Source organism: Glycine max, chromosome 5 (genome assembly GCF_000004515.6).
Source record: "Glycine max cultivar Williams 82 chromosome 5, Glycine_max_v4.0, whole genome shotgun sequence".
In the NCBI taxonomy this organism is placed as follows: domain Eukaryota; kingdom Viridiplantae; phylum Streptophyta; class Magnoliopsida; order Fabales; family Fabaceae; genus Glycine; species Glycine max.
Genome location: NC_038241.2, coordinates 38,161,036 through 38,185,493, shown reverse-complemented (window position 1 = coordinate 38,185,493; position 24,458 = coordinate 38,161,036). Strand labels below are relative to the sequence as shown.

Below are 24,458 nucleotides of genomic sequence, written 5' to 3'. Positions count from 1 at the left end.
TGTATAGTTACAGTTCCCTAGAAATTAGAAAGAGAAAGCATTATCACACTAGGATTGCAACTTACAAAACCTCCGGTCTCATAGCACATGATCTCATAAACACCCTTAATTACATGCATTCTTACAAACTGAAGCAGGCATATCACCCCCTCCCCCCACCCCCGCACACACACAAAAGGACTAAATCAGAAACCATCAACTTCAATTCCCAACACCATAGAATTGAAAAATAAAAGTTTAAAAAAGAGGTTCTTATGTTAAGAGATCAATCACTAAAATCAAAGCTTCCACTGTGAGAGCTGCTGCCATTGTGACTATGTAAGGAGAGGCCTCTCAAGTGGCCAGCCAAAGTAGCACCGTCCTTTTTATTTTCCTGAAAATATCTCTCCCTCTCAATGTGCTTTGAAGGCGGTGGTGGAATTGCCATGTGAGGAGGAATCACAGCAGGTGCAGAATAAGTATTAGCTTCTCGAGATGGCTCCAAAGATAGTGGTCTTATTAACGGCCGGTTGAGTCTCTCTTCCAGAAAACACAAGTGAGGAAACTCAGGTTCTCTTTCTTCATCTTCAGGCCTTGCACAAGCCTTTCCTTTGCGTAATCTGCCAGCCATAAAAAAGTTATTAACTCACACTGACCCTATATTCCTAGGCTCAGTTTGGATAAATTTTTTAACAAACTCTTAATGGGAGAAGAAAATGAAGAAATAAAATGAATCAAACTTTGTCTTATAAGTTAACATAAAACTTTCTCCAGTTTGGATAAGTTTTTCAGAAGTTCTGTCATCTAAGTTCTTTATAAAGCTAAGGTGCATGATTTGATTTTAACTTATCAGAGACGTTTGATTCATTTTATCTCCTTATTTCTTCTCCTACAAGTACTTGTTGAGAACTTTAACCAACTAGGACTCTAGTAATCAAAACTGCTTTCATTTGATTACACTGTTCATTTGGTAAAATAAATAAAACAAAAAGGAAATGAATATTCAAGATACAGTTTCGTCCTTCATGAAAAGGAAATAAGTTTAGCATGATAAAGAATAGGCAAGGTACCTCCGGAATAACTGTTCTGGTTCTTCCTCCTCATCCTCAGCTTCTTCACACTCCAAATGATTAGCTATTGTTGTGGGCCTGCCCGAAAGAAGGCTATCATGTCTTGCAAGAACTTTCTGAAGTTGCTCATTTAATTCAATTGCTCGAGAAACTATCCTCTCATCTCTTAAAAAAAACAGAGAAAAAGCAGTTGAAGGTACAAACTAAACATAGAATAAATGCATAGAATAAATGCATGAATGTGCAAAACATGAATATTAGGGAAATTTACAAGAACATTTTTGCATAAAAATATTTCCAGTTTCATAACAAATAACCATTGAATAAATAAATTATATTCAAATAATGATTAATGAGTAGCCATTTATTGATTTAATTTTTTAAAACAAATTTCTAGAAATTATTCCTTCATAATTTTCCCTAAATTAATATATCAATTTTCCATTATATTATATATTAATTGAAAAAGTAAATAAAATGTACATCTAATAAATTGTGTACCTCTTAAAAAAATAAAAAAGAAGCAACATGAAAAAACTAAAAATTATGCCTTTCTTAGTTCAATAGCAAAAATCTGCTGCTTATGAATCGTTAAAGTGGATCAAGTATCAAAGCAAAATCTCTATAGATGCGACAGACCAAAAGCAAAGGCATTATAATCCATCCTGTTAAACATTTCAAGTCTAGAAATGAGAAACATAAATTGTATATGCTTTTAGCAGAAAAGAAAAATTTACAGCAGCCTTACCGAGAAGCCATCACAAGATGCATTACCCTTTGCTTCTGAAATGAAGATTGTTCAACAAGGTCAAGGGTGAATTCATCTCTTGCAGCCTAGAAAAGAAAAAAAAAAAAATAAGTTTTAGCTAATGCAGGAATGTGATTATTTACATTTTACATACGTGTATCTCAGGTTTGGTTCATAAAATAAAAAGTATTTAAAGAACATAATAGTCATATGTCAAATCCCTTCCAAGTGACAGCTTATGCCTCATGATTTTTTTAATTTGTTGTAGAATCTTGAAGAAGTTCCTATTGTTTCCATACTATTTCTGTTTATCATCATCAAGAACTATCTCGAGGCTCTCAACCTCATTCCTTGTTGTCAATCTCAAAAACAGAAGCAAAACAAATTTGAGAGTGAGGCCTATTACTTTGACCGAAAATTGAAGAAGCATCACAAGATGTATCAATGCAAAGGTAGATCAAGTATGAATCAAAATGAAGAGCAAGTCATATCCTAGGAATGCAAAATCTGATTTCAGCATGACAGGTCCTTGGCTCACCTGAGGATGTTGGGCATCGATAGCATCAAGGACTTCTTTTAAAACTTCTAATGCATTACTAGCCTTTTGAATAATGCTGCAAAACACAATTGCAGATTAAGAGATGTGCTTATCTGGATAAAAAAGATGACAGAACAAATATTTTTTAGAATGATATTTCTCCACCAGCTAAGTGGACAGGTCTCCAGATCAAGAATCATCCATGATTCTGAATTTATACAAAAAAAAAAAAAAAGGATCTAATGAAACAAGTTAGAGAAGGATTTCTATAGATCCTGTCCACAAGTTTACCAAAGATGAAGATAAGTCACCTAGATTCAGGAACAGTTTGGGACTCTGCTTGCTGATGTCTAGGCGGGACCTGCTCCCTGTTCGGTACATTGTTAATCCCATTAAGTTGTGAACGGGGACGATTTGATTGGGTCACTTGATCCCTTTGAGGAAACTGCACCCCAGCACTCTATAAAAAAGTAAAACAAAGCGTTGACAAATAATAAACTAGTATTGACAAAAAAGTGTTTCCATGACCATATGATCATTTGAATCGTACATATACACAAAGGGAATAGGAGAGTCATGACTGTCTATAATTCAGGTAGAAAATATGTCAGATTTTTTATAGCAAAAATAGAGACTCTAAAGCCTAATACCAAGCATATTTGCATACCACCCACAGGCTCTCTCTAAAGGAAAAATACCACCATTTTCTGTAAACAGAACTAACTTGGGATCATTCTTCCCATTTAACACAAACTTCTCATACAATAGTTACAATTTTATAACTGTGTTCCATAAACTCATAACGGAGACTACCATATGACCTGACCACCATACCCATACCATATGACCTGACCACCATACCCAAATTTAGCATATATAGTAAAAACCAAAACCATATACATTTTAAAACCCATAACGCTTAAATTACTTCACTTCTTTCATACTCTGCCGAAACAATAGTCTAGCTTCCACTTATTAATCAAATAATCTATATCAGAATCATAAGGAAATCTCGCGGTTGTACTTCACATATCTGTACCTACCACCAAATCATAATATGCATTATAATACTGTGGAAACTTTCCAGAAGCACCACCAAGGGATGTTTGTGTGGCATCTAATAGGAGAAATATCCGCTCCCTTACAGGCAAATCTGACTGCATGCCAAGGAAAAAAAAGAGAGAGAGAGACGATTAAGGAAAAAATGAAAAATAACTTTGCTAAAGAACAATAGTCAGTGTGGAGAAAAACTCACTTTTTTCTTCACAATTTTCACAAGAATAGGAATAATTCCTGTATCAATCACCTGCTGGTGAACACGATCTCCAATATTGTTCATCAACATTTCCAGCAACTAGAAAATCAAGTAATATAAATATTCAAGAAAAGAAAATCACATAATCAATCTTCTCCATTTCAGGTATGGTGTAGGTAAAAACTATTTAGAAAATTCACATGAAAAATTATAAACAGAGAAATACATTCAAGAAAAGAAAATTACATAATCAATCTTCTCCATTTCAGGTATGGTGTAGGTATAAAATATTTAGAAAATTCACTTGAAAAATTATAAACAGAGAAATACAGAAGTTGTTATACTCACCGCGACAGCATAAAGTTGAATGTTTGGGTTCTTGTTACCCAGCCTCTTTTTTATAGCTTTAACAACATCTCTAGCTTGCCTGAATATTCAGAAAAACAAAAATATGATGATCATCAACATCAACATTGCTTGGAACCTAGGATTATTCTGGCACATTTATGATTTCATAATCATGTGATAGGCCAGCCAGGCTAGCGCATCTAGGAGTAGCAGTGAACAAGTACCATAATCAATGAACAATGATCAAACAAAAAGAAACAACATCATCAAGGTTTTAAATTATGGTCCCAGTGCAATTGCAGTTTTGTCACAATCCTTGATATTGTAAAAAGTAGCAGCAATTGATGTAGCTGCAATTGTGATTGCAACGTAGTCAGAAACTCCAAAAACCTTGATGTTGCAGTTGCAATTACAGTCAAGGACTTTTTTTAAAAAACCTTGAATATCATATAAGGAAAATAAAGCTTTGTCGGGTACCTTTGATCATGAGCAACTAATTCACAGATTTCAATATTTTTCATCCAGTCAGTTTCAGCCAGTTTCTCACTTGTTGCAGCATTGACCAGAGCTGCCATCTTTTTCTACATAAAAATATAAGAATTCAATAAAATATAAAATTTAAAAGATAATTCGGAATGGAAGGCAAACATTAAACAAAGAGTAAATATCATTAAAATTAAATTAGGTCCACTTTCACTTACTAGAAACAAACGAGATCTATCTCTAAAGAGACAAAATACAACCTTAAATATTAAGTCAAACTGAATACCAAAGAGAAAATAAGCATTTCTGCCCTTGAATGAATAGCACTACAGAATATAGTACTATAAACTAAAACTTGGATTCCATGTTACATTAGACTGTTAACCATTATATATAATTTCACAAGGGAAGTGAAAGTTAACTGATCCACAACACACAAAAAAGTTGCGATCACACGACTCAGAATTTGTCCTATATAAAACATTTTCCACCATAAGGCAATTAAAGTGACTTAGTGACCTAAGATAGAGATGAAACTCACACGTTGTGGCAGAAGCAGAAGGGTAGTGCTAAACTAAATGCTTAGCAAGTAGCGATAAATTCTGAACTGCTTATATGTCATGAACGACCTGCAACAGCACAAAATTTAAGGCGAGATAACTCAGCATTTAACTCAATTTCGATGTAAGCTCAAAGAAATGTTATTGAGAAAAATGAACAAAAATTATAATCCTTCATGCCCACAACCCAAACGATCAGATCTTAATACTTAACACATCAAAGAAGTAAGTGAAATAAAAAGAAAAAATGAAACCTCAAAAACCAAACTTGCAGTGCTTATGATTTAGGGCCAAGATGAGCACACTCAATAAACAAAAAAAAACTACAACAATAATAATTAAAATATATATTTTTAACTTGTACAAGGACAAAGATCATGAGGAAGATGCCAAGGATTCAGTGATAAACCTCAGAGAGCTTCAGCATTTCAATTGTAACCCAGAACCGAAGATCAATTTGGTTGTTGCTTTTTTCTTTCACAGAGAGCTTTTCTTTATGGTTAACTTTAAAGTTGAAAGCTTTTTAGCATATGACGATGAAATAGTTAATTGGGCAAGTAAGTAGTAAAGTTAAAGTGTGTGACAAATTGTCAGATATGATTATATGAATGTGTGTTGTGTGAAGAATTGAAAATGGTCAGAGAAGAAACGAAGAATGAAATCTAAGTAAGGTTTGGGTTTGGTATGTGTTTGTCGTTGTTAAGGTAATTGTTGAACAAACAAACTTCAGCACCGCCATAAGACCTGTCCCTGTCCCTACTCTTCCGAAGCTAAATCTTCTTTTCCAAGGAGAAGCTGCAATTTGATAACCTCACCTTCCCTTTGTCTACTCGCCTATGCTTCACCCTTTTACCTGTTGACGCGTATGATTCAAGATTTTAATTTAGAAAAAATCTTGAATTCCTCGATAGTACTTTGGGTTGATATATCTAGTCAGAGTATTACCATTGTCAGTAACAAAAATTTGCATTAAAAAAGTAAGAGAAAATAATATATATACTGAGAGTATCATGTTTTTATTATTATTATTAAATCATAAATCATGATAAATATTAAGTTTGTTAATTTTAATAATAAATATTTTTTAGAGGAAATAATTAATATTTTAAAAGCTATGTAAAAGGGAATTTTTAATTAATTAACTACTTAAAAAAGTGATTCTAATACCATGTGATGTAGTTGACAAACAATTGTGCTCTTTATTAACAAACTTTTATTTATTTGACAATGTATCCCAAATTCACTATATCTATATTCCATAAATGTGAGAACATCTTTGTTTAGGGTGCTATAATTGCCCCTTACAGAAATGATTTTCTATTTGACATGCTCAAGTTATTCACATTGCAACGACTCTGTTCAATCATATTAATATTTTCAAAAAAGAATACTTATTAGAAAAATTTAAAAGTTATTTTAATAATAGTTTGTGCCATACATGTGTCCTATAGGTACAACGTACTTTTTTTTTTTGAATGAGAAGTATTATTCAAGAAGCTAAAAGCCTCTAGGGAAGACGACTTAGCCATATAAGCTCTTAACTCACAAACAATAGAGTTTAGAGCAAAAGAATAAACATGAAAATTAACAATAACAGTCATAACATGCTTAGCTAATCTATATGTAACTTGTTAGCTTCTTTAGTGATTCTAAGTGAAATTATAGGTACAACGTATTTATATTTTGCAATAAAATTAGTCTTTGTTGTAAAATATTATTTTATAGTATTTATATGGTGAGGTTATGTCATTTAGTGAAAATCTTTTTCATATATAAGCTTAAAACCTAATAATTAATGAAAGATGATTAAATATGTGTTTACTGTGACTTTTATGGATGTTAGAAACCTGTAAACCATAAAATCAATTAAAAAAATATTGCAATTTGTTTCAATTTTTGGCTTTGGCGGTAAAAATTAAACCAAATCAGAACACATGTTATATTATATTAATCTTAATTAATTAATGTTTAACATTATTTAGTATTGTTTAATTTTTTTAATAATAACTATATGTGATTTATAATATACCTCTATTTACTCTTTTTTTAACCGAAAAAATAAGATGTTTTTTATGAGAGATGGTCTCAAGTCGGTAGAATTACTATATCCACCAAAATTATTCTTTAAAATATTTAATACAATTATATATTTAAATTTGACTTCAAACCCGTTAAACTAAATTTTTTTTATTAAGTTGATCTACATTCAATAAAAAAGTTTGTTTAATGTTTTAAATTTAAATTAATATAAAACATGGGCCAATGTTACAATGAACAATCTTGTATATGATCTATTACGAACCACTTATGCACCGATTTGCACATAGATTAAGTGCATCATATGTGTCAAATCACCGATTAATATTCCTCTCACTCACAACAACTTAGTCGTCGTCGTGGCCAACAAGGATTCTTTTGACAACCGCCACAATCTCATCATGCTGAACCATCGTAAGCCAAAAAACACAGACAACGGGTTTGATTTGATCTGTCTCACGCAACTCCATAGCGGTCGTCCTACGCAACTCTGTAGCTCCACACCTCCATCGCGTTTTCTACCAAGTATCTCGAATGGAACCATAACGGAGCACTTGGCATATTTGTTTCAAATATGATCATTTTTGTTTCATTTTGGAGAGGGATATGCAAATTAAGGCGGGTGGTTTCAGGTGATTGCAGATTAAGAATGAAAAGGGAAAAGAGAGAAGAATAAAAGTAAAAAAAATATACTGTCGGATATTCTCTGATAGCAATAAGCAGGAGCCAGAGAGTTAGAAGAATTTAATGTGGTGTACATATGATAACAACATTAATCTAATCTAATGGTTAAAAAATTATTTATTGTTCATAATAGGTTATTTATGAGGTGGTCCACCTTAACCTACTCCTAAAACATGTATTAAAAAAACAAAGATGTTTTTCCTTTTTTATGTTTGATGTTGATTTAATTTCTTAAGATTACTAACATTATGTTTTACCAAAAGAAGAAAAGAGAATGGTTTCCTTGATGAAAATAATTATTCACAAGATTTTATTTAACTTTTAGTATCATGGAATGTGAAGTTGTCCCGGAGGCCAAGTCATCGAATCAGAAAAAAAGACATTACCAACGAACATAGCTTACAAGTGTCACTCAAACAAAGCGATTAGTAACATTTGCTAGTGACTTTGGTCGTGGTTGGTCCCAGTGTCAGGTATTGTCCTCTGGCTCTGGAGTACAGCACACGTTGTCGTTTTCTTTATAAACCTTTGTTGATTTGTTCACTAACATTACCAACATATCGAAAATACGATTCAACCGTGACACAAATGCATTTGACTAGCAACGAGCAAGTGATTGTACATATATTTATATATTTTTAATTTAAGTGAAACTAAAACTAAAAATATTTAAAAAGATCAGATAAATATGAACAATTCATTTAAAACAAAATAAATCTTACCAATGTAGAAAAGTTATATAACACCTTTTAATCATCCAAAATTTAAAACGCTTTTGTTTATAGCTTTATATTGTCGATTCAATTCGTAAGTGTCTATATCTAATCCTATATAATTACATGAGCTAAATTTACAATTCTTTTTTTTTTCATAATATAAATATATATATATATATATAATATTATATATTTATATATTTATATAATTATCCACAAAATGGATTATTTTGCATGTCGAGCACTCTAGTCTAGTATCCTTTTTAGTTTTTATTATATAAATAAACTGTATAAAAGTAACTGTGTCGTCATATGTTTTATCCGAACACGCCAGATTGGTCTTATCCAAAGGTTATTATCAAAATAATTTACTGACTACTTGCATATTCGGGAAATAGTTTAAAGTAAAAATTCAAAGCACTACGAAGAATGTTTCTTTTCAAGACGTAGGCAATTATTGAAGTTTAATAGTAGGAATTATGGAATTCAATAAAAAAAAAGTATGGGGATCGGTTTGAAAATTGGTGTTTGAATGCGTACACAACTCTAGTATCAAGTTTATTTATTTTTCGGATAAAAAATGTTTATTTATTTTAATTATTTTTTATAATATACCATTTTGAAATAATACAATTATTTTTTCCAACTATAATTTTACCAAATAGGCGTGCGAAAAAGAAGCAGGACTGTGTGTGTGTGAATTTTAATAAGTTTCATGTTTTTTTGAAATGAATATTATTCGGTAAGGAGTTCTTCAAGGGGTGGTAGTCAAAGAAAGCCTAAGTTCAACCAGATTGACCTGAGCATTAAAATTAGATTGGATAGGATACTCTGTTAATTTCAATATTCGACCTATGACTCCAACATTATTTTATTATTTTACAAAAAAGAAAACATTAATTTCTTAAAAAATACCAATGTGAATCATACCATTTATCTATCCTTGATCGCGGAATTAAAAAGTGTTAGAACAAATAATGGTTCACCCACAAAAAAAAGAAGAAAAAGTACTATAATTGATTATACAAATATTATTAGTCGTGGCAATGGATTTGGCATTTGCTGCAAGTTGTATTTAAGGTTGAGTTGAATACTAAGGTAAGATGACACGTCAAGTTGGGATCTCTATCTCATCTCATAGTTGATTTAGTATTTAATTCCTATGTAGTTGTTTGTACTTTGTTGTAATCATCAACTCACTCAGTTCCCGTAGGTTGTCGTGATTCATCACAGCATATTGTCTCTGAAATTCAGAAATGACATCTGCAATGGTTCGTAGGAACATCGCCACCCACTACTCCAAGTTTGCTTCTTCTTGGTCTTTGTTGTCTCGCCATTCCTCAATCCTCAACCCTCTCTCTGTGTCTTTTTCTTCATTTCATAGCCAAGGTGTTGGTGGTGATGCATTGCCATCTTACATGCGTGGAGCTGTGTATTGGGAACCCAACAAGCCTCTCACCATCGAGGAATTTAACATGCCTCGCCCCAAGGCCGGTGAAGTTCTCATCAAAACCAAAGGTAAGGGTACCCTTCAATTCTTGTGCATCCACAACGTTAATGGCAACAAGGGTCTTCCCCGAAATTCAATTTTTTAATTTTATTTTTTGTTATTATCTACTGCTCATCATGTGTCTTTTCAAATTTACCTCATTTAATTTTGTCGTACACTGATATGATTCTGAGGGTGTGCTTTGTACAAGTCAAGTGAGAAATGAAAGGGCGTTAGAAAAAAATGAAACCTGCTTGTAGAGTGTCAGTTTTTAGATACTAACCACTCTGAGTGATTGTTTTCGAAGTATACACACACACAAAAAAAAAAAAAAAAAAAAAAAACAAGAGGGGGCTGGGGAAGGATCCTAGTGTCCAGTGGAGGGAATGAGATGTGTTTTTTTATTGAAGAGGTTTCTTATCATTGAATCTAATTGTGTTTTGGTGTAGCCTGTGGAGTATGCCACTCTGATCTACATGTTATGAAAGGTGAAATTCCGTTTTCCAGTCCTTGTGTTGTGGGGCATGAGATTACCGGTGAGGTTGTTGAACATGGAGCACTCACTGACAGCAAAACCATAGAAAGGTGAAAGTTATTGGCAATGTGATTTCTGTGTCATGATGTTCTACTTAACGAAAATATAATTTCATTCTAGATAATGACCAGTAGGAATGACAATTTTGCTTCTCTGCGTTTCAGGCTTCCAGTTGGATCTCGAGTTGTTGGGGCCTTCATCATGCCTTGTGGCAACTGCTCCTACTGTTCAAAGGTAATACTGTGTTAAACACTTCACTCTGTATGTTAACTGGATTCTTGTTCATTGTTGATGTTGTCTCCAAATGGTATACAGGGCCATGATGATCTATGTGAAGCTTTCTTTGCCTATAACCGGGCAAAAGGAACCCTCTATGATGGTGAAACTCGACTTTTTTTTCGAAACAGTGGTTAGTATGATTTACCTATTATTTCAAGCCTAACTATGTTGCTATATTTGCCCTATGTCTACTACCAGCAGCTGCAGTAGTGATTTGGATATTATTTAAAAGTCTTGTAATTTGACTTTTTTTAATCTTATTTTCTTATCACACTACTACAAGCATCACCACTGCAGACACCTGAGCTACTTTTTTCTTGATAGTATACACATACTACTGATTTTACTAATCCTTAAGCATGCCAACTTCCTTTTTCATCAAAGAAGTGTATTTTCTCAATATTTTCATTTATCATACAAGCTTAACTGTAATGAATTATAACTTCATACTAAGAGTGTGTGTCTATTATTCCCATTTTTTCTCTACTATGATGTTCTATATTCAGCTAGTACATATTTCAATGTTCTTCAAGTGCATTTATCCCTAATTGTGGGATCATTCATTATTGGAAAATTTGGAATACTGAAAAAAGTTTGCTACTTACAGGAAAACCAGCATTCATGTATAGTATGGGAGGGCTTGCTGAATACTGCGTTGTGCCAGCAAATGGAGTGTCTGTATTACCAGACTCATTGCCATATACAGAGTCTGCAATTCTAGGATGTGCTGTTTTTACTGCTTACGGCGCTATGGCTCATGCAGCTCAAGTGCGTCCTGGTGATTCTGTTGCTGTTATTGGAACTGGAGGTGTTGGTTCTAGGTAAATAATCTATTTTTGGAAGATTTTTATGCTGTTAAATCTTCACCTAGCTGTGCCTATTGCCTTTTGTAGTTGTCTTATTTATCTTGAGTTAATAAGAAAAAAACATAGTTCTTGTTTGTGATATGCAAAACATTATATGTGCTAGCCATTGGCAATTGAGAACTTGAGAAGAGCTATATAAATTGTAGAAACCCCACTGGTCACTAGATTAGTTAATACTCATTTACGGTATAATTGGGAACCAGTAGATTTCCTATGTTGACCATGTATCAGCTCTATTGGCTCTAATCAAATTGTGTATCCTTTTAACTTTGTCACCCATTCCAGTTGTTTACAGATAGCTAGAGCCTTTGGTGCCTCAGATATAATTGCTGTGGATGTACGGGATGAAAAGCTACAGAAAGCAAAGACATTTGGTGCTACTCACACTGTAAATTCAGCAAAGGAAGATCCCATTGAAAAGATACTTGTATGTGCATTTCTCTATATGTATCTACCTTGAATCAATATTTGTTAGATAAATTCCATTAGAAAACTTTCAAAGCAAAAAGACCTTCTATGGCTCTTGAATGACTTCTATATCACAAAATTTAAAAGGGATTTGCTGTGTATTTCAATATGTAAAAAGGAAGAGCAGTTCATTCATTACATGTTTATATTGACCTTGACATACTTAATGGTTTGTGTACTCTGCCAAATCACCTTTTTACATACACACACTGCCTGTTGGCTCCTGATATGTTATCTGCTCAAACTATCATGGCATCATTTTGTTCACTTGAAGAGACTCTCTTTTTTAATTGTTTACATTATCACACAGGAAATTACTGGTGGAAAGGGTGTTGATGTTGCTGTGGAAGCCTTGGGGAAACCACAGACATTTGCTCAGTGCACACAAAGTGTGAAGGATGGGGGGAAAGCTGTGATGATTGGACTGGCACAAGCTGGTTCTTTAGGAGAGGTGGATATAAATCGGCTTGTTCGCCGAAAGGTGTGTTCTCTTACTTAACTGTTGTCAATGTGATTGTTACCGGTACTCCCACATATAACCACTACCTCCATTCAGAATGAATTTAAACTGCTTATTATGATTATAACATATTAATGTTTGTTTTGTCATCAACTTCGGTTTTCCTTTTTCCAATTTCTCTTTAGTAGCCATCCTCTTTCCCTGGCTAAACTGAAGTTTGGCTTTTAAGGACTAGAAAGTAGAAGTAATTTGCCTTTACTTGAACAAACTGATTGAAGATGATCTTTTGGTTGAAATTGTACATGCCAAGGGGCCTCTTTGAAACCTAATTCAGTGCAAATTATGAGAAATATTTAGACTGAAAATATTTAGTAGTCTTTGTTGAAGACTAAATGAATCCGTGAGAGAAAATCTGAAAGAGAACTAAATTGAGGTGAAAAGATGATTGTATTCAACCCAATTGAAAACAGTTTACAATTCTGTTTATATAACAGTTACAGTTATGTAACTATCAACTAACCTGAGTTAGTTAGTGACAGCTGTCCTAACTGTTAACAACTCACTATAGATTAACTACTAACTATAGTTAAGCCTTACATATTAGCTGAAGGAAAAAGAAAACTACTACACCGAGTAAGTGTACTCCTATACCCCCCGCAAGCTCATGAGGGGTTGGCAGAATGCTTTTCAACCACTCTGAGCTTGGACCTATATGTAGTAAAATTAGGAGTGAGGGCCTTTGTGAGAATATATGCTCTTTGATCAACAGCTGGAACATGAACAACTTGAAGGTGCTTGGCAATGACTTTCTCCTTGACAAAAAATAAATCAAGTTCCATATGTTTGGTGCGAGAATGCATCACAGGATTATGAGCAAGAGCAACAGTGCTCATATTGTCACAAAATGATAGGAGTTGCATGAGAATTTATCCATGTGACCTCTGCTGTAGCCAAAGCCAGACTACGATATTCAGCTTCTATGCTGGACCTAGCAACCACAGATTGCTTCTTAGACCACCAAGATGCCAGATTTGAGCCAAAGAAACTGCTGCTCTTGAAGTAGACCTTCAGTCATCTGGGTCAGAAGCCCAGTCAGCATCAGAATATGCATGCAGTGAAAATGGAGGTCCAGAAGAGGAAGGAAGGAAGGAAGCTTAAGCCAAAACTAATAGTGCCTGCCAAGTATCTGAGAATCCTTTTTATTGCTGCCCAATGCTGTTCAGTGGGATCTGACATAAATTGACAGACCTTGTTGGCCAAGAAACTAATTTCAGTTCTGGTGATGGTTGCATACTGCAAAGCACCCACAACAGATCTGTATAGAGTGGGATCAGAAAAAGACTCATACCCTGATTTGGTTAACTTGCAGCCACCAACCATTGGAGAGGAGATGGAATTAGCTTCATCCATCTTGGTTTTAGTCAACAGATCTCTTGTATACTTGGACTGAGTTAGAATAAGAGCACATTAGGCTGAGGTCTGACTTCAATACCCAGAAAATAATCCAGATTACCTAAATCCTTTAAAGAAAACTCAGAATTAAGTTTAGTAACCAGGATTTAATGAAATTAGGATTGTTGCCTGTGACAGTAATGTCATCAACATACACCAACATGTAGATCACAGTGCTGGATTCAGTGTAGATGAATAATGAAGTATCACATCTGCTGGACCTGAAATTGTATTGAAGAAGAGTAGCCTTAGGTTTGTCAAACCAAGCTCTAGGAGCTTGTTTTAGGCCATAGATGGCTTTGTGCAGCTTGCACACAAGTTGCTTGTTGCTGTTTTCAAAACCAAGAGGCTGACTCATGTAAATATCCTCTTCAAGAATGCCATTTAAAAATGCATTGTTGACATCTAAATGTTGAAGACTCCAGTTGTGAGTGATGGCAAGAGACAAAAGAATTCTGACAGTTACTGGTTTGATTACAGGAGGATGTCTCATTGTAATCATAACTAAGTTTCTGATGAAATCCCTTTGCTACAAGTCTTGCTTTGTACTTGTTGATAGTGCCATCAGGGTTTTCCTTCACCCTAAACACCCATTTACAGCCAATTGGAGCCCTAGATGGAGGCAGTTTAGTAAGAGTCCACGCAACATTTTTCATCAAAGCATCATGCTCAGTCTTCATTGCAGCAAACCAAGTAGGATTGGAAAAAGCAGTTTTTGTTGACTTGGGCTCAGAATGAGCTAGAAGAAGAGTAGGATGAAGTCTAGGATTGACAACACCAGCTTTAGCTCTTGTGCACATTGTGACAAGATCATTTTGAGAAGTAGTAGCTTGAGGTAAAGAAGCTGTTGCAGGGGAAGGTGAAGGTACCTCGGCAGTAGAAGCCTCAATATTAGTTTCTTCCAAAAATGAATTCGAGTGAAGTGCTAAAATATTCAGTATATTTTACTAAATGACAATAGATTCCTTTAGTGTAGCAAACTAGCCTCATTTATTTTACTAAATGTCAGTAGCATATTTTAAGGGAAAAAGCCACTCTAAAGTGAGATTGTCTCTGAAGCAAGCAAGGAATGTTCAGGGGGTTAAGATCATGATGTACTTTAAATTAAATGAAGGGTGGATTCATTCTAACTTACTTTAGAGGAACCTTGTTTTATCTTAATACACCTTCAGTACCTAAAATGAATATATTCAAACATTACAAAAGTTTTAAGTTTATCAAACACACTCACTTAAGTTTAATATTGTTTTGCGTTTTGTTAACATGTGAAATTAAAATAGAAACTATCAACTGAAAAGTAAAAGCATTTAATATATTGAAAATCCAAAAAGCATTTGATATTTTCTTCAATTACTAGGATAATATAATCAGGGACAAAAATGCTTCTTAGCCTGTGTAGGACGCATGTTAACAAAACCCGTTTGTTTTCTGCAATGTTAATTGATTGTATTCTCTTTTCATCTAAAAATGTTAAATTCTTATTTGAGCAGATACAAGTTATTGGCTCATATGGAGGCAGAGCGAGGCAAGATCTTCCTAAGTTAATTAGACTGGCAGAAACAGGAATCTTCAATCTTGGCCATGCTGTTTCTAGAACATACACCTTTGACGAGGCAGGAAAAGCATTCCAAGATCTCAATGAAGGAAAAATTGTCGGTCGAGCTGTGATCGAGATAATATAGCTCTATATTCCCAGCAATGCTTTTCTGCAGCAGCAATAGCTCTGCTTCTCACACCCTACAAGATATACATGCTTTGGAGTTGCAAGGTGTTGGTGCCCTGAGAACACAAATAGATAGATGTCCTCTGATGTGTCATTGCAGGGACATGTTCAAATGAAAACTGTTTTTCTTTTTGTGCATTGCTTTGCTTCTAAGTTCTAACTCATGTAATCAAATAGGTACACCAAGGTGAAGAATAATAGTCTCTGAATGCTCATCATTGGCATGCCATAAAACTGATGATGAAAAAGCAGGAAAATAACAGAAAAGCTAGACATGCTCCAAGAAAGTAAATTTAAAAAAAATGTTTCCAAAATGAATTTTTGTACAAATTATGGGTGAATGTGGCTTTTACTTTTTAACTTTACGTACTTAGAGCAGCCAAATTCTTGAAGATCCTTTGTTAAATAATCATTGCATCTCCAACAATGTCGGAAATAGGATCCTAATTCACATTTGTTGGTACTCTCCAAGGTATAGATTTAAATCCTAGTGCTTAGCAGTCCCACTAAACAACTCCATAAATTTAATAAACTTGGAGTTTACGTACCTTGAAAATTATTCGAAATATCCAATGTTAATTTTCAACTTCCCAAACTCCATAACAATACAAACAAAGTAGAGAAAAAAATATTGATCAACGGTTTTTCAACTTTCCAAACTCCATAACAATACAACTCCTAATTCACATTTGTCAAAGTTTACACGATCACAGGAATTTGATTAAAAGATTTTACCTATGATTCAACTACATAACCGGATCCAGATCATGTTAAAACACCAATTAAATTAGTTTAACAAATTAAACCAAGACCTAAAAGTCTCGCTTATTGAATTTTTGGTTCAATTTTTAAAATATTGTTTTGAGTTTTGACAAGCACGGTCTCGTTCAATGGCCATTCCTTTCCAAAGAGATTCCCTAATGCCCCCGGGGTATACAAGTGAGTTGTAAGGATACATACATGTGCCTTGGCGGTACTGGAATTACTTATCCTTGCTACGTCAATAAAACAGAGGGAATAAAACGGCATTCAATTTTTGCAGTTTCAGATATTATTGATGAATCGAATAAGTAATGTACAAAATTTCTGAAACAAGCATACACGCATGCTTGTCCATCATCCAAAAATGGATCGGAAAACTGCTTAATCTCTATTACAGTCAAGGCAATGAATCAAACTAAGCTCCTTTAAAAGTTCCAAGTTCCATTCGTTTGAAGGTAACTTTACTGAATTTCCCCTAGCACCACCTATTCTTCTTTATGGTACTTGTTTTTATATCTGAGGCAAGCATCGGAGGGGTTCTGCCCTGGTTGAGCTCTAACACGAGTAGACCTACGAAGAACAGACTCATCTACAAACCTGTGCATCAAATCCTTAGATGTTTTCTGGAGTTCTGAGCTGAAAACATAAAAATAAAAAGAACGAATCTCAGAAAACAAGGGGGGGGTGGATTAAAAAATAAAATCTTAACTAATAAAGTGAACACAGAGGCAGCTTTCAATCTTCACTCTATTCCAAAAGTTTCAAAAAATTCCTATCTAATTCAGATGTTTGTTACCTAAACTACTACAAATTAGTACTATTAAAGTAAATTTAAATCCCAAGAAGAACAGCGAAACATAATTTTTTGGGTAAAAACCACTAGATAGTATTAATTCCATAGCTTCCCTTCCCTTTTCTTTGTTTTCTCAACTCTCCTCTCCACCACTTTTTCTCTTAATTTTGCATGGTTAAAGTTTTAAATTCTTGTACTCAGTTAAATATAGTACGTTTATTCACAACATCTAAATCAGAAACATGATAGATGGAAATAATGTCACTATCATGGTCACTAATATAACCACATTTATAATAAATTTAGAGAATATTATATTTCACTTAAGCCACAGCCAACAACTCCAGAATATTGATTAGCCCAACTTGAAGATCCTTCTACATAAGTAGAACATTATCAATCTAACATCACACACACAACAGCAAAATATCATTTATTTTTATCTGCTAACAGTACAAGCGACCTTAGAAGCATATGTGCACATTGGACAAGTCTAAAAACCAAGGCTTCTGCTGAAGTATGCATCAAGATATAACTTAATTATCATGCAAATAGAAAACAAGGGAAAAAGCCATCTAGGTATTCTTCATACATTGAAAAACAAATCTGACTCACCATATTGTACTATAATATTTTTCTAGCTGCTTTCGCAGTACCCTTTCCCGCTCACCCTTGCAATTCAGTGAACTCATCAATGCATCAAGCTATTCAAGCAAGCCAACAGAAAATTAGGAAAGAAAAATGTGGACAAATAATAATGGGAATATAGAAAGCTGTTTTCATCTAGTACCTCTTCCTTACTGCTGTAGTATCCCCACTTCTTGGAGTCACAGCTTTCAACAAATATCCTCCCATAACGACAGAACCACCAATAATTATTGTAATCTCTGTCCTTACCTAATGGGCTCCTACGAATAAATCGCTTCTCCATCTCCCGTTCGAAATATTCTTTCTGTACAATAGGCAATGTCAATAAAAGATCAATTTAAGGAACAGACAACAATCTAAACAGGGAGATAGGCAGCACCCTCTGTTCGTCACTATTCTTCTCTGATGAATCCTTATCAGCCTTCAACTGTTTTGGTGATTCCTTTCTGGATAATTCTTTTCCATTTTCCGTTGGTTCTTTCAGCTCTGAATTTAACTTCTTAAGTGTCTTTTTTGGAGCAGAATTTAAATGCTTGATCCCACTACAAATTAATTTTTAAAAGGAAATAAAGTGAAATGTAATAACCACCAAATTTTTTTTGGTGAACTTAATAATAACCTCCAAATAGAATAAGGTGTTTTGTAGATATATATTGGTAAGCAGAAACAGCACACATGATAAAATCTAACCTTCTGCCCAATGGATCATTTTGCCCAGATGGTTCTATCTCTATAATTCTTTTCTCTCCCACATCTCCATTTTGTATACTATTGTTTGCTAGGACATTTTCACCGTTCAGATGATACCCATCCACAAATCCATTGCTTTCCGACTCAGCTTTCAACCGCTCCTTTTCTTCTCTTCTCCTTCTACCATTTTCCAAAGCTTCTCCCCTTCTAGTGGCCCCAAGTGCCTGTCGCTGTTCAATAATCTCATCTAACTTTCCCCTGAAAATTGCAGTTTCAAGGGCCCGATTGACCAATTCGCCTAAGATTCTTAATTTAGCACTGGCATCTACAAGGCCATAATGTCCCCGTTTTATAGTTGTTTTATGTTGCCATAGTTCAGGAATATTGATCATCTCTAGAAAATGACATAAATATTCTGTCCAATTATTTGTTGTAATCTGAAAATAAAAACGAATGAGACATTGTCACATTAAAAACAATAATGAAAAAACCATCAACCAAGTCACAAAGGATACCAGACATAGGAAGAAGAAATATTCAACTGGGGGTCAAGCCATCTCACGAAATATGGACAATTATCTATTGCTCATACTAATACTAACAAAAAATTAATGTAAGTGAGATGGTAACCTTAGACTTCAATTTTCGATTCTTCACAGCCAAAGAGTATTCATCGTCATCTTTGATGAGAAGTCGAAAAAGTGCTGCATGAGATTCCACAACGAGAGCCACATTGCTATCCTTATGACAGATTGCAATTTCAAAATCTTCTAGAGAGTAGGGGCTCAGCTGCAACAGTCTACCAAAGGAACTAAGAAAATCCCAAACCATCAAGAGTTCCCCTACACAACTCATTGGAATATTGAAGCTTTTTGCTGGAGAAGGACGATCAGTGAAAACAGGATCATCTGGACTAGGGATCACCAATAGATCATCAATGGGGTATTTGATTGCTGCATCCTTGGGTTGACCATTTTCTGGAAATTTTGTGGTTACAGAAACCTTTTAGATAAAACTAAATCACAAGGGAAAGGGGTTTCATGATTTTTTTGTTAGAGATATTATGTATAGTTATAGGTATATGATGTAAAGGGAAAATATATCTGACCGTTGTAGTTTCTAAACCATAAGAGAAAATGCTTTCTATGTAGTACATAGGTAAACAACAAGAAGAGATTCACCTGCAGTCCCACCACACCAGCCAGCCAATTCCAACAAAATAGAGACAAAGAGGAGATAAGGGAGAAAAATGACTTCCAAAACTCCAGGACTCATGATAAGTATTTTATCAGGAAACAAATGAATTAAACAACTTCACATAATAAAAGGACAGAACCAAATTAACATGTGGCCCAAAATGATTTCAATCTCTAAACTCTACCTTTCTCTTGGACAGAATCATCGACTTGTGCACCATCCAACTTCTTTTTACAGGTATCGGTGTCCTCCCGTGATTCCTAAACATGACAAATTTAGGACAGAAAATAATGCAATAAAATTAATTAAAAAAATAATAAACCAATCATAAAAGCCATATATTAGGATTTCTAAACCATGTTCTTATACTATCTCATTTATCAATAATATAATACTTCTATAAAAGAGCAAAAAGAAACAGAAACTTTCATATTTCCCTTATCCTGTGTACCTCGTGTTTCCTTTTCTTGGAGCAAACTAAAAGTCCATCTTTGTAAAAAACCCTTCCTCTTAACTCTTCAGGAATGTCAGTTGATATTCCATGATTTTTAGCCAGTTCATCATGTAAAACCCAAGGGGCATTCCGATATGTAGACTCACGAATAAAAGACTTCAAAATATTTCTACTAAAAAGCGGCTTCTTATGCACCAAATCTTCTGCACTGACTTCTGCTTGTTCTCTTATATTCTTGTTTTTGTCAAGCCAAGCTACCTCATAAGAGACTGTGTCAACTCCTTTCTGAATGACTTTTAATATTTTGCATGGATGAACTCCATCATCCTTTTTCCAATGTAGTTCAGCACCCACAAACAACTGTTCCTGCAATTTCTCACCAATAGAATCAGCAAGATCCTTCAAAGGGAGCATACCTGCAAAAACAAAAGATCACAAATCAGTCCAGTACAAAGTGAAAAATATTGCAAAATTTTGGATGAAAAGCAATGTATAATCAAACTTGTATCAACAGCTGGCATATGTATCAATAACATTTTATGTAGCAATTCTTAAACATGCATGGTTTTTGTAGTTGAGAATCTCAATTCTCAGAAACATGTCTTCTACTATTTTTCATAACTGTTCACGAAACACATTTAAGTAGTCTTAACTCCAGACAAGTTGTTAATCACTTAACCACTTCAATTTAATCTCAGCAAGTGCTGCCAGCATTATAACCCAAATAGTCAAAAGTCTAATATAATGAACAAAAATATATGATATACAAGGAGAATAATCAAAATGTCAATGCTCACAATGTCAAGGACTTCTCTAAGAAAAACAGAAGTCTTTATATTCATCCAAAAAATAAACCTAGAACACACTTTCATTTTCTGTACAGCATTCTATGATCAAAAGTTAAGACCTTCTATGACAGCTCACAATAGAAGCAATACGTATAAAAGGATATATCAAAACTGAAACTCTAGTTGTCTCAATGTCTAAAAGAAGAAATCTAAACAATATGGGGATTATCCTGGTGGGATATACATGAATAGGCTTAAAATGTATACATGTTTAACCAGCTGAATAGTAAAATATCAACTAGTTAGTCAAAGTCTCTAGTCCACAAAAGTCAGGAAACACAATATCGAGGGCATCATATTGGAGGTACCGTATGTACTGAAACATAAGTTGATAATTAATAGAATAAAAATGGGAACCTAGTTTCAACCCTTTGGTAGACACTTGATAACTACACATCCAGACAAAACAGGAACCCCAAACTTCAGTGCAACACGAAAGTACAAACGTAACAAACCTACTCTCATTTAGTCATTTTCTCTTTTGAATACCATCATTGGATCAAAATAGAATCAGAACCATATTTTGGCTGATGTAGAGGGATTATAATTGAAGACAACATTATAATTATTCATGTAGAACAAAAAGAAATATATACAGAAATGCATAAAGTAAAAAAAAAAGTATGCATAAGTGTATGGACATATATTACTTCATCACAGAACTCAGAAGAGAGTAGTTCTTACTGTATTGAATAATCCTTAAAGCAATAGTCATTAATTCTTTAGGAAACTGTTGAACTTTCTCGGTAGCAAGTTGTTCAGACACCAAAGCCTCTTCATATGTCAAGCCAGTTTTTCCAGTGACTTTACACATCCAAACCCTCTGGCGGTATAGATTCAATCGCTTCAAATAATCACTACTCCTTGTTAAGGAACCATTATCTCTCATTGCCAGAACTAAGGATGGAATGACAAAGACATATATTATTAATTAACTTTGCAAAAACTAGCCTAAAATGCTAAAAAAAACTAGACAAACGAATCAATATATTTTAACCACTTTCAAGTTACAGTTAAAAAGCAACAATGCCAAAAGTAAAACAACAACAACAGATAACTACATAGGATACTGATAATCTTGAAAGATTTCTTTTGTAAATCGAATTTGGTAAACAGGCTCATCTGGCTTCAAATCCTCAGGAGGCTCGGCCAAGGAAAAAGGTTTTCTCCTTAAAAGTGGCATTGCGGATGAACCTCAGTTCTCATCAAACAGAGAATTGCACCCTACACCGACAATTTGATAGAACAGAAACCAGTCAGTGGCATGATCTTAGCAGTTCCATTGATTAGGGGGCAAATAATAAAAGAATCTCAACAGTTCCAGAACAAGCAATGAGGAGCCACAACACAGAAGCCAACTCAAATAATATACATCGGCACTACAGTTAGTTCTAACTGTCTGAATTATTTTTAAGAAAATCACAATATCTGAATTTTGATAAAGAAAGTTACAAAGGAAGGAAGAAGAAAAAAGTATCTTCATTGTTTTCTATTTGGTCTCCTTCCTCAATCACAAGCAGCTTAAAAACTAAACAAATGAAAATTAAGACCAGTCTAACCCAAAACAAGCAGCAGATACACTTTCCTCACTGAAATACACAACTTTGAACCGAATAACAATCTCATGTCACTCAAACTCACTCGTTGAAGCCATTATTCTCAGAAGCAGGAACCCTAAGAAAATCCCAAATCCCAAAATTGATAACTAACAAACAACGAAAACCAATCCGCAACAATCTTAACGACAAAATTGAAAAACACCACAAAAATCCAATCTAAAACCAATGCAACATGCTAAAAAAGCAACACGAGGTCGAAACAAAACCCCGAGACGTCGGTTCAAAAACCCAAAAAACAAAAAAAGAGAGAAGACAATTACACATATTTATTTTTCCAAGTAATGCACGCTACGCAAAGCCCAACATTGAAAATCAAAGCGTAGAGCATCGCAGAATCCCATGAAGAAACCCGACGCAAGAGAATAGAAGAAAACCCTAGAATGCGACCCTATTAGGGGATCACATAATAACGCGTAACTCTCGGGGCACCGAAATAATACGCAAACGCCACTGCAAAACGCGGCAACAAATGTCCAAAACGCAAACAGAGAAAGGAACGAAGGCGCCATCCCGCATTCACGAGAGGCACCGAATCCGAAACGAAGGGACAATCTTGAATCGGCGAAAAAACCCGGTTCCCGCCACAAGCAATTAGCGGTTGAAAATTAAAATTAATTAATTAATAAATGAATAAGTCAAAAGTTGCAGAGTGGAAGAGAGAGGGATTAAGTGTGTGTTGTGTGTGAAATGCGAAGAGAGAGAATGAGAGAGAGAGGATCTTACAGTGAAGAAGTTTGGTGAATGGTTTGAAAGGAGAAGCGAGACAGTTGAGTTTGTGTGTTCGTTTTGTATATTCGGAATTGCGAGCCAAGTTGTTTCTCACGTTTTCGCTTTCTCTCCCCTCCTCGTGTGTGGGAAAAAAAATACACATTTTTATGCACTTGTAACTTTGTACCTAAGTTGTTAGAATCAATAACTATTAATCTATAATTTATAAATATTAATAATAAAAATTATCCTAATTAATGAATATTTTTATTGAATAATTTTATTTTTAAATTTTAAATTTTTCTTTTAATTTATACTAACTTTTCATTATTTTTATATTATTTCTTTTTTATTTTTTTATTGAGCTATTTTTTTATTCAAAAAATTTAGAGAGTCATGCCTCTAGTAATAAAAAAAGAATATATTTCAATTTCCGTGGCAAATTTGCAATTGCATCCCTTGCCAATTTAATATTGTGGCCCGCGACCCCAACACGTGTTTATTCTCGCTGCATCTTGGAATTCAAATTTCAACTTGTCAACCAGCATTTACGTGCTCTTGGAATCAAAGCATTGGGATTAACTAAAAAGGACTAAGTTAATAAACTGGACTGGGTGAGATTATTAAGGGAGGACCATGAAGGGATTTGAACCCTAACCATCTTTATAACCCACTTCTCATCCTAAAAGCTAAAAATCATAAACAAATAGTTATATAGGAGTTAATTAGATGTTTAGTTCATATTTTTCATTATTTGCTTGTTTATTACCATGAGCATTCAAATAGTAACATAGTGTTAGAATTGAGTAAGAGAGACAATAAATTGAATCAACATGAAAATTAATTAATTCGCTAAGAGCCATGATATTCTAAACCAATATTTATGGTCGGCCTACAACTTACTTGCATGACTGACTTGAGTGACAACTTAGGTTATTAGAACTATTAATACAGTCAGGCTTAACGAGCACCTCCTTGATCCAAGCACTTGAAGGGTGCAATTGCTTGAGCGTAATTTAAGTTCTGCTGCAAGTACACGAGCTTATAGA

General features: G+C 34.2%; 3 protein-coding genes across 10 annotated transcripts; 1 reads left to right on the top strand and 2 right to left on the bottom strand.

The window, feature by feature from the left end:
• Nucleotides 1-24: 24 nt before the first annotated feature.
• Nucleotides 25-5,833, bottom strand: LOC100802949 (TOM1-like protein 5). Of its 3 annotated transcripts, none has more exons than XM_014775801.3 (10): nucleotides 5,391-5,833; nucleotides 4,416-4,519; nucleotides 3,939-4,017; nucleotides 3,591-3,689; nucleotides 3,379-3,492; nucleotides 2,647-2,795; nucleotides 2,336-2,411; nucleotides 1,798-1,883; nucleotides 1,050-1,214; nucleotides 25-599 (listed from the first exon to the last, which is right to left on the bottom strand). In XM_014775801.3, exons 1-10 carry the CDS (start codon nucleotides 5,406-5,408, stop codon nucleotides 266-268), a joined length of 1,224 nt encoding a protein of 407 aa, XP_014631287.1. In that variant the 5' UTR covers nucleotides 5,409-5,833; the 3' UTR covers nucleotides 25-265. The 3 variants fall into 3 exon arrangements, with proteins under 3 accessions (XP_014631287.1, XP_040871553.1, XP_040871554.1); XM_041015619.1 differs by lacking the exon at nucleotides 5,391-5,833 and adding an exon at nucleotides 4,963-5,053; XM_041015620.1 differs by lacking the exon at nucleotides 5,391-5,833 and adding an exon at nucleotides 4,963-5,045 and having other exon boundaries at nucleotides 4,416-4,513.
• Nucleotides 5,834-9,387: 3,554 nt separating this feature from the next.
• LOC100802431 (alcohol dehydrogenase) lies at nucleotides 9,388-16,004 on the top strand. 5 transcript variants are annotated; one of them, XM_041015617.1, is made up of 10 exons: nucleotides 9,466-9,516; nucleotides 9,632-9,689; nucleotides 9,803-9,936; nucleotides 10,357-10,492; nucleotides 10,607-10,676; nucleotides 10,758-10,851; nucleotides 11,329-11,542; nucleotides 11,873-12,014; nucleotides 12,366-12,536; nucleotides 15,458-16,004. In XM_041015617.1, exons 3-10 carry the CDS (start codon nucleotides 9,837-9,839, stop codon nucleotides 15,647-15,649), a joined length of 1,119 nt encoding a protein of 372 aa, XP_040871551.1. In that variant the 5' UTR covers nucleotides 9,466-9,516; nucleotides 9,632-9,689; nucleotides 9,803-9,836; the 3' UTR covers nucleotides 15,650-16,004. The 5 variants fall into 5 exon arrangements, with proteins under 5 accessions (XP_025984293.1, XP_006580368.1, XP_040871551.1 ...); XM_041015618.1 differs by having other exon boundaries at nucleotides 9,485-9,516; nucleotides 9,623-9,689; XM_026128508.2 differs by having other exon boundaries at nucleotides 9,388-9,516; nucleotides 9,632-9,936.
• A 719-nt stretch (nucleotides 16,005-16,723) lies between these two features.
• LOC100801902 (DDT domain-containing protein DDB_G0282237) lies at nucleotides 16,724-23,565 on the bottom strand. 2 transcript variants are annotated; one of them, XM_006580302.3, is made up of 11 exons: nucleotides 23,425-23,565; nucleotides 22,153-22,306; nucleotides 21,767-21,939; nucleotides 20,232-20,650; nucleotides 19,965-20,040; nucleotides 19,214-19,560; nucleotides 18,584-19,020; nucleotides 18,273-18,435; nucleotides 18,036-18,197; nucleotides 17,861-17,949; nucleotides 16,724-17,088 (listed from the first exon to the last, which is right to left on the bottom strand). In XM_006580302.3, exons 2-11 carry the CDS (start codon nucleotides 22,263-22,265, stop codon nucleotides 16,938-16,940), a joined length of 2,130 nt encoding a protein of 709 aa, XP_006580365.1. In that variant the 5' UTR covers nucleotides 22,266-22,306; nucleotides 23,425-23,565; the 3' UTR covers nucleotides 16,724-16,937. The 2 variants fall into 2 exon arrangements, with proteins under 2 accessions (XP_006580365.1, XP_006580366.1); XM_006580303.4 differs by lacking the exon at nucleotides 23,425-23,565 and adding an exon at nucleotides 22,962-23,315.
• Between the last annotated feature and the right edge of the window lie 893 nt (nucleotides 23,566-24,458).